Genomic DNA, 9,998 nt, shown 5'->3' on the forward strand with positions numbered 1-9,998 from the left:
AGGACTGATTTCCTTTAGGATGGACTGGTTGGATCTCCTTGCAGTCCATGGGACTCTCAAGAGTCTTCTTCAGCACCACAGTTCAAAAGCACAGTTCAAAAAATCTTCCCCTCTACTCCCTGCTTTTCTGTATTTTATAGATGTTCATTAAAGAGTATTATTCTTACAATGAAAACTATTTTGAGGACTTCCCTGGAGGACCATTGTTTAGGATTCCACGTTTCCATCACTGGGGCTGGAGTTCATTCCCTGGGTGGGAATTAAGATCCTGCATGTTGTCTGATGCGGCCAGAAAAAAAACACAAAGAGCTATATTTCACAAAGAGTCGGACACAACTGAGTGACTTTCACTTTCACTTCAAAACTATATCCAAACGTCTCCATCAGCAGATTTTTAAGATAAGACAAAACTAATTCAAGCATGAGGTTCCTTTGATTTTGTTAAGTCCAATATTCAGAGCAGCATTTAGAGAGTTTTTAGAAAGACTGTCCCAATTTAGGGGAATAATTTAGCCCTATACAAATGATGCTCTAGTCTCACCTAACAATGCATCCAAGTCATACCTGAAGTGATCAAACTGTTTCCCAGAACAAAACTCAAGATTTTTCTTGGTGCCCACCCCAACTGGACACTTGCTCCACAGCAGATGTAGCGCCCCTGCTCATCCTTGGCCCATCGAGAACCTCGGGTTTATCCCACTTAGTCTCAACTGAGCCCGGCTCAGGTGTCATTTCTTTGCTTCTCTGACTCATTTTCTTTCTAACCCTTCCTGTCATCTATATTTCCATACTTCTCATTATCATCATCTTTTCATTTAGGAGGCATGGCACTCCCTCCCCACATGGCCTGTTTGTAAGCTTGGAGCTTTCCTGAGGGGAGACATTTTATTCATTCTTTTATCCTCATGCTTCTCATAGTGTGGTGGTTTAAAAATGGCCATAAATTATTTCCCTACAAGAAGTGGAGTATATGGGACTTCCCTGGCAGTCCAGTGGTTAAGATTTTGCCTTCCAATGAAGGAGATGTGGATTTGATCCCTGGTTGGGGAGCTAGGATCCCACATGCCTTTCAGCCAAAAAACCAAAACATAAAACAGAAGTGATATTGTAATAAAGACTTGTTAAAAAAATTAGTAGAGGTTATTTGCCCTCACACTGAATTAAGGCTGGCCTTGTCACTTTACTTTGATTAGCAGAATGTGGTGGATGACACGCTGCCTTGAGCCACCGTGTGAAGTCCAGGTACTCTTCTGGAGAAATCTTGCAGAGAAAAAGATCACCGCCTGGCCAGTTTCCAGTTCTTCCCTCCATCTCAGCAGAGACCCCACGACTTGTGAGCAAAGCCATCTTCAATTCTAGCCCCAGGCGGATCTCTAGATGACTACAGCCTCATGAATGGGCCCAGGTAAACCCAGCCCAGATTGAGGATTGTGAGCAAATATATGACTATTGTTTAAGCCACTAAATTTTGGGTCCATTGTTACACAGTAATAGATTATGGAAACATGGAGTATTTGGGATACAGTGAGTCTTCCAATAAGTATGTGTTTAATTAAATTTAATTGTAGGAGCCTGGATGGGTAAAATTAGTTTAGATGACCCTCAAGGTCCTTTTTAGCACTGAGATTCTATGATCTCAAGATTATTATGCCATCATGGATTATGGATTTTGCCATTACTTCCTGTATTTCTAGTGATAAATGAGCATTGAATATAGATGCAGTATAGTTAAGTCCTTGGGCATGTTAGTCCATTTGGGCTGTTATAACAAAATACAATAGAATGAGTGGCTTATAAATAACAGAAATTTATTTCTCACAGTTTTGGAGGCTGGGAAGTCCAAGATCAAAGTGCTGGCAGGTTAGGTGTCTGGTGGGAACCCACTTCCTAGCTCATGGATGGCTATTGCCTTGCTGTGTTCTCATAGAGTGGGAGGAGGGATCTCTCTGAGGCCTCTTATATAAGGCCAGTAATCCCATTAATAATTATAAGGGTGACCTAATTACCTCCCAAAGGCCCCATCTCCTAATACCATTATCTTGGGGATTAGGATTTCAACATATGAATTTGGGACAACACATTTAGACCATAGCATTCCATCTCTGGCTCCCCAAACTTCATGACCTTCTCACATAGCAGCAACTCAAAAGTCTAAGTGCAAAGTCTCATCTAAATATCATCTAAATAAGATATGGGTAAGATCAAGTTACAATCCATTGGGCTTTGTGATGTTTAATGGATTTAAAGACAGCTACCTAGGGCCACCTATTTTGACGAATTTTTTTCCAAACTTACTTTTCTACAGTTCTATTGATTTCACTTAGTTTTTAATACGCATTAATATAAATCATACCCCTATAATCCATTTACTGTAGAACATAGCCACTTTGAGGTCTTTTTTTTTCAGTGAAAGTGAAAAAGTCACTCAGTCGTGTCCAACTCTTAGCAACCCCGTGGACTATACAGTCTATGGAATTCTCCAGGCCAGAATACTGGTGTGGGTAGCCTTTCCCTTCTCCAGGGGATCTTCCCAACCCAGGGATCAAACTGGGGTCTCCTGCATTGCAGGCAGTTACTTTACCAACTAATCCATCAGGGATTTGTGCTAAAATAATTATACTTTCAGATCTGGCCTATACTAGTTTTTTGGGCTTTAGAATTTTTCTCCAATTTCCCATGAGAGATATAAAATCTGCAATGATGACCATGCAATGAAAGTGAGCCAACCAATCCAAACCATGGCATTTTGTAAAGTTTGAAATGTCAGAATTTCAGGTGACCTGCATTTTGGAAGAAGACTCAGCCTTTGAATTGTTGCTCACTTTATTCTTTCTTTAATGCTGAACTATTTACAATCAGTTGACCATTTTTATTCTTATTTTGGGTGGGGATGGATGCTATGGGTTTATAGAGAATGTTCTTTAAAGATAGACTGTAGTCCAAGCATCAGGTTGGTCATTCTGAGGTCATGCATGAAAGTCAATTTTTAGCTCTGTTGCAGTTATAACAGAAAGAACCAAAGTCTAAACTCTACCAGTGTCAGAAGCCAGGTCAGAAAGACCTTCCGCTGATGGAAATGTGGGCATGAAAGGGAGCTGGGATGAGAGGGCAGCCATTCACAGAAACTGGGCTCTCCATGCACTTCCTAGTCTCCTGTTTTAAATGTGAAATGTTTTCTTGGTTTTGAAACGTTTCTGTGCCTGTTCCTGCCACAGTTCAATGTTCCTGACAGTTCATTCCTGGTCTGACCCAGTTTCTGGTTGAACCCTTGGGGCCATGGTAATCACCCTGAGGCTCCACCTGTGGGTGTCCCTGAGTGCCCAGCTTCTGTACTTACCCACGGTCACCACTCTTGGTCACCCGTCTGGTTCTGCTTTCCTAGCAGTCATTGAGCCCTGCTTTAAGTCTCTCTCTTGTCTATCCGATGCAAGGCCATATGCCATCACCATAGGAAGAGCTTCTGTGATAGATGCTTTGAGAGGACCTCTTTGAGAGGACCTGCACCCAAGATAGGTACAGGTCCTCCTGATGTTATGCCCTCTGGGTTTCTGGTATTTTATCTTCAGGGTACTTATCACAATTTATGATTATTTTTGTCATCTATACTGCTTGTTTTGTGTCTTCAGCACTTGGGACCATGGTTGGCACATAGTAGGAGTTCAGTAAATGTGCTGAGTAAACAGGAACAAACGAAGCTTGTGACTTGGGCTCCCACCTCTTTTAAGGTTGTCTATGATTGTATATGACCTTGGGCTAGTTACAAAACTTATGTCTCACTTTATACATGTGTCAGGTAGGGAGGGATATTACTATTTTACTTAGCCCACAGTTGGGGTGCTGTAGCAGATGCTTAATGTCTGCAGAATGAGTAAATGCACCTGCTAGCTCTGTGATAAGAGACACACTTTAAAAAGTATTTCTTTCATCTAACAGGTGAGAGAAGTTGATTATCTAAGCAAGAGGAATCTTGTTTACTGAGTGGGAAATAAAATTCAGTATTCCATATGCCTTTGCCCAGGAGATTATATTTCTCTTCAGGTTGTACCTTAATACTAGACTTTTTTAATGGAGGAGGGGAAATTTTCTTTAATGAATTTGGACCAAACTAGTGACTTGATTGACTTTCTCCATTCCTAAGGAGTTTGTGTCTGTCACAGATTTTAACTGAATTTGGCCCACTGACAGTACAGATTCTAGATTGCCTGTATCTTAAAAACCTGTAAGAAAGAAGTAATGGTGAAGGTAATCTGAAGACCACGGGGAGTTGTATAGAGCTAACATTCACATCAGGTGGTCCAGTTTATTGGCCTTCTGAAACTGTCAAGATCCTGACCTTGGAGTGATGGCAAAACTGTTTTCAGCTTAACAGTTCTTTGTACTACAGGCCTTCACATGCTGGCCTGACTTAACCTGCCTATTTCCCCCAGTACAGTGGAGATAGTAGAGTGTCAGTCGCTCAGTCGTGTCCGATTCTCTGTCCATGGAATTTTCCAGGCAAGAATACTGGAGTGGATTGCCATTTCCTACTCCAAGGGATCTTCCCAAACCAGGGATTAGAACCTGAGTCTCCTACATTGCAGGTGGATTCTTTCACATCTCAGCCACCAGGGAAGCCACAGTGGAGATAACTTACATATAAAGTACAGATGCTACGCAGTTTTTCTTTCTATTGCTCCTTTCTTCCCGTGTACCCACTTCTGGAATTTCTTCCCCCTGACATTTTCTTCAGCATATAGAATTCAGAGAAGAGAGAAGATGCAGGAAGGGTCCAGATATAACTAGAGTTATGTATTTTATTTGAGCCTCATCTCTTTGGAGGAAGGGGAACAGAGATGAGGGGAATAAGTTAGAGGTGGTCTGAAAAAAAATCTCAAGGGTGAGGGGTATGAAGAAGGAAGTCCTCAGTGGAACCTCTGGTGAAGATGAGATGAAGTGAGCCTGGATAAGGAATTCAGAGATAATTCTTGGTTGGTTAGCATTGTGATCTGGGAGTGCGATCCCAGTGCTGAGCACGGAAGGAGGCCAGCAGGTGGAGGAGTCACCAAGCAAGTACTGCTAGTTTGTAAGTAACCTGCATCTCCGGGCCAAGTGGCCCTGTTTGGGTGGGGAGGATTTGCCAAGGAAATGTGATGCCTTACTCCTAGATCTCCAAGGCATCCTCACTGGTGTCAGCCTTGGATGTATATGGTTTCACATTTTGATGTCTCCTGTCTACTGACTGTGTCCTAGCCTGAGTCTGAGTTGGGGATCTGGGAATTATAGCCCTAAACAGAGACCAGTACTTCTGCCTATTCGGCTTGGGACTGGCCTCTGGCTCAGGCTCGAGCTCTGTCTCTTGATCCAGCTCGGATTCAGGCTCCAGCTCTGACTCAGGCTCCACCTCACGATCCAGGTCTAGGTCCAGATCCAGCCCATGGTCTTTAGACATCTGTATCGTGGAATACAGATCCAAGTCTGATTCCTCCTCCATCTCTGGGTCTGGGAGTAAGGAGAAGCCTGGACTTTTACTTCTGGGGGCTTCTATAAGACTTCTGTTTGTTTTATGTCTTGATTCTTCTTTCTGAAATACACACAGTTAGATGGGTTAAAACTTCCCAAGTACATTTAATTTTTGAACAGTCAAGGAATTTCAGAATATAGTAGGACTTAATGTACCAGAAAGCACGGGTTCCTGGCAAAGTAGAAAATATTTCTGGCCTAAATTTGCTTTTCATCTTCTTGGCACTCTCTAGTTTCCCAGTTACTTACTATGCTTCAGGCTCCATTAATCCATAACCTCCAACTTCTCTAGTTTTTCTAAGCCAGCCTGGATTTCATGATCATCCAGTTAAACAACTGTGGTCTTGTCAGCATTCCCGAATGTCTTGTCTTCTTGATTTTACTTGTCTTTCCAACCCCCTAATGTATAGTATGTCCCCTACATACAAACCTTCAAGTTGCGAGCTTCCAAAGATGTGAACACGCATCTGGTTCCAGCAAGGAACCAGAACCTCTGCCTGTCAATGTCAGGCATGAGTGACATTGCAGCTTGCCCTCCATCTCCTATTGCTGACGATCCTTCAGCTCTACCATCTCCCACCTCTTTTCCCTGCCTCCAGTCAGTAACTCTTCTTACCTGTTCACTCGATGCCAGCCCCTGTATGCCAGCTTTTGTACTGTACTATTGTACTTTTTGAGGTACTGTACTGTAAGATTTAAAATGTTTTCCTTATTTTTTTGTGTTTGTTTTTATGTGTTATTTGTGTGGAAAGTATTATAAACCTATTACAGTACAGTACTATACAGCCAATTGTGTTACTTGGGTACCTAGGCTAGCTTTGTTGGACTTATGAACGCACTCTGGGAGCAGAACTCATTTGTATGTAGGGGACTTAGTATAACCCCTGGCACTGCGTGTAAGGCCCTTCATGACCTGGACCCTTGCTGTCTTCTTCAGCTTTGCATCTGTCCATAATCCCTACCTTTTGCTCTAGTCATAAATAGACTGACAGATCTTTACGTCTGGAAGTTTGTCAGTTTTATTATTCATCCCAAGGGTAGGGTAGGGCATAGCTAAGGGAGATATTTCAAACAGGTATTAACCGGTAAGGCGCTGGCAGTAACCGAGCTTGCTGTGAAAGGATTCTCGAGGCCCCTGCTGGGTGGGGTAACCCTTCTGCGGTTGGGAAAGGATCCTGAATGACATGCAGATGTCATGGCAGTGTGGGAACCTGGGGACCAGGTTGACTGCTCTTTACCAATTGGTAAGGGAACCCTCCAGCATCTCACATTCTGGGACAGCCACACTCAAACCTGCCCCGCTCATTGCTCATCTCTCTCTAATTAGACGTTCCCCCTACCTCCCCCCAACTCCCGTTGCCTCACATCATCCAACCTTGTCTGTCTCTGAGAAGGTTTCCTGTATGACGGTCTCTGATTCGTCCACACTTAACTCGGAGGACTCTGGCAACTTCCTTGACAAAGCAAATAGCACAGCGTCGTGGAGGGTGAGGAACAGCTGGGCCTTAGTGATGCCAGCGTCAAAGAAATCATTCTTCTCAAGTGACCTGACCACAAAAGCTACAAACCAAACCAGGAACATACACAGGGTCAGACACCTGGGGAGGAGAGGACCCACGATTCAAAACGCAGCCCTCTGCCTGGGAGGAGGGATACTCACAGTGACACCCTGCAATGAGCACCAAGATGTTGGCGTTTTGGAAAGCGCTGAACATCTGTGGGGAGAGAGTAAAGCAGTGATAGAGGTCTTCACACTCAGGAGAGGACAGGGCCTTTGAATTCGCTGAATTTTCCAAACTCTTTGGTCATTCACTTGTCTGGGGTATATGTACCTCATACCCATTCAGCTCTGTAAACATCTGATGAGCAAACTGCTATAGGCCAGGAAATGCCAAAATGCCAGGAACACAGAAGAGAATCAGATGATCTCGTGCAGGGTGGGGAGTGAGAGGGAGGGTTGTCCATGATCTGAAGTGGGGAAACAGTTCACATAAAGAGACAGTGTTCAAGTGAAGATGGTGCTAGGCTAGACATGGGCACAGGCGTGACAGGGACACACTGGATGGTCCTCACAAACAACCACAACTTGGTATTATTGCTTAGTGTTTGCACGTGACTCCCTTCTCTCTGGAGTGCACTGGACAGAGGTGGCAAGTTCTGGCCCAGAGATGGTCAAGCGACGCAGTTGGGAGTGGTATTCAGGGACCCTCAGGGTCATATTCAGAACTGCTCTGCAAACCTGTATTTGAATTTAATAAAACATCAGATACTTAACTTCAGATTAATAAACATCAAATACTGACCTCAAGTATATATTTCAGCCTATGCACACACACAAACACACACATACATACACACATTCATATGCTCTGGGACTATAAATCTTAATGTTCAACTCAAAACAAGTCACCACGAACCTTAATACTCTAAGACTCAACAGGTTCTAACCCTGGGGCCTAAGTTGAAGTGTCAAAAGAAACAAAATAGACAGACTCTACTTCTTTGACTACCAGGAAGAAATAAGAAAGTCATTCTTGATCAAATGGTAAATCACAAAGTGATTTGGTAAAGAGCCACCATAGACAGACTCTAGATGACAAGCAGTGGGAGATTCAAATCTCATGAATGTAGCTGAGGAATTCCCTGGTGATCCAGTGATTAAGAATCTGCCTTGCAATGCAGGGGACATGGGTTTGATCCTTGGTTCAGGAAGATCCTACGTGCTGTGGGGCAACTAAGCCCATGTGCCCCAAGTACTGAACCCAAGCTCCGGAGCCTGTGAGCCGCAACTACTGAAGCCCATGCGCCTAGAGCCCATCCATGCTCTGCAACGAGAAAAGCCACTGCAATGGCTTTTAAGTTCCAGCACTGAAAGTTCTTTGCACTTGTTTCGGCCCTTGCACCTCAATAAAGAGTAGCCCCTACTCACCACAACTGAAGAAAGCTTACGCTCAGCAGTGAGGACTCAGTGCAGCCAAAAGTGAACAAATAAATAAAAGTTTTTTAAAAAAGGAGCTTGAATGGAGTAATTATCTCTAATAAGATCAACCACTGGGATTTTTCCTAAGGAGTTTTAGTTATCAATTATGAAGTAAACAAAGCGATGATTTCCTCCAACAAAGCAGTATAGAGCAAAACAAACAGCACAGAGTTAGGGAGGACAAAGAACGGCTGGGCCTTGGTGATGCTGCTGCTGCTGCTGCTAAGTCGCTTCAGTCGTGTCTGACTCTGTGCAACTCCATACATGGCAGCCCACCAGGCTCCCCCGTCCCTGGGATTCTCCAGGCAAGAACACTGGAGTGGGTTGCCATTTCCTTCTCCAATGCATGAAAGTGAAAAGTGAAAGTGAAGTCCCTCAGTTGTGTCCGACTCTTAGTGACCCCAGCGACTGCAGCCTACCAGGCTCCTCTGTCCATGGGATTTTCCAGGCAAGAGTACTGGAGTGGGGTGCCATTGCCTTCTCCTTGGTGATGCTAGCATCAAAGAAATCACTCCTCTCAAATGCCCTGACTAAAGAAGCTACAAACCAAACCAGAAACAAACACAGGGTCAGACCTCTGGGGAGTAACTTGCAATTTTTTAAAGTGTGAGAGTGCGCGGTGAGTCTCTGACAGCTGCAGAGTTAAGGTGCCTGACGCGACCTGGGGCAGAGAGTCATCAACATAGGCCAGGTGTGGAAGGGTCATGCCAAGGACCAGACCATATGGTGCCTCCACAAAAATGAAAGACGAGAGAGAGGGGGAGGAGAGGATGGCACAGCTACAGAACAGGGGGAAGAGTGATATCAAGTCAGAGGCTTTAAGTTCCAGCGCTGGACTGGTCCCTTCCTGGCTGTGAGCCCAGGACTCTTAGGGGGAAATATAGCTTGTCTCTCAGGGCTGTTGTGAGAACTAAATGAAACAGTGTATATAAATGTGCTCAGCTCAGTCTGGCACGTAAGAGACATTCAATAATGTAAGGTCAATGAAATCTAAAGTTACAACTACAGTGTAAGAGTGGGAGAAGAGAACACAGCCCAAATTTACTATAACCTCAAAAACGACAGAATGATCTCTCTTCGTTTCCAAGGCAAACCATTCAATATCACAGTAATCCAAGTCTAAGCTTCTTCAGTAACGCTGAAGAAGCTGAAGTTGAATGGTTCTATGAAGACCTACAAGACGTTTTAGAACTAACACCCAAAAAAGATGTCCTTTTCATTATAGGGGACTAGAATGCAAAAGTAGGAAGTCAAGAAGCACCTGGAGTAACAGGCAAATTTGGCCTTGGAATACGGAATGAAGCAGGGCAAAGACTAATAGAGTTTTGCCAAGAAAATGCACTGGTCGTAGCAAACACCCTCTTCCAACAACACAAGAGAAGACTCTACACATGGACATCACCAGATGGTCAACACTGAAATCAGATTGATTATATTCTTTGCAGCCAAAGATGGAGAAGCTCTATACGGTCAACAAAAACAAGACCAGGAGCGGACTGTGGCTCAGATCATGAACTAA

At 43.9% G+C, this 9,998-nt stretch overlaps 1 protein-coding gene across 1 annotated transcript in view; it reads right to left on the minus strand.

Annotated features, from left to right (window-relative positions):
- Positions 1 to 4,779: 4,779 nt before the first annotated feature.
- Positions 4,780 to 9,998, minus strand: part of SLC26A8 (solute carrier family 26 (anion exchanger), member 8) — an 81,195-nt gene continuing 75,976 nt past the window's right edge. Inside the window, exons 17-19 of the mRNA XM_010848651.1 lie at positions 7,160 to 7,214; positions 6,875 to 7,059; positions 4,780 to 5,560 (exon numbers count right to left, since the gene is read on the minus strand). Coding sequence (XP_010846953.1) covers positions 5,141 to 5,560; positions 6,875 to 7,059; positions 7,160 to 7,214 — 660 coding nt within the window. The 3' untranslated portion in view covers positions 4,780 to 5,140. The remainder of the gene's footprint in view (positions 5,561 to 6,874; positions 7,060 to 7,159; positions 7,215 to 9,998) is intronic.

Source organism: Bison bison, unplaced genomic scaffold (genome assembly GCF_000754665.1).
Source record: "Bison bison bison isolate TAMUID 2011002044 unplaced genomic scaffold, Bison_UMD1.0 scf7180017864270, whole genome shotgun sequence".
NCBI lineage: Eukaryota > Metazoa > Chordata > Mammalia > Artiodactyla > Bovidae > Bison > Bison bison.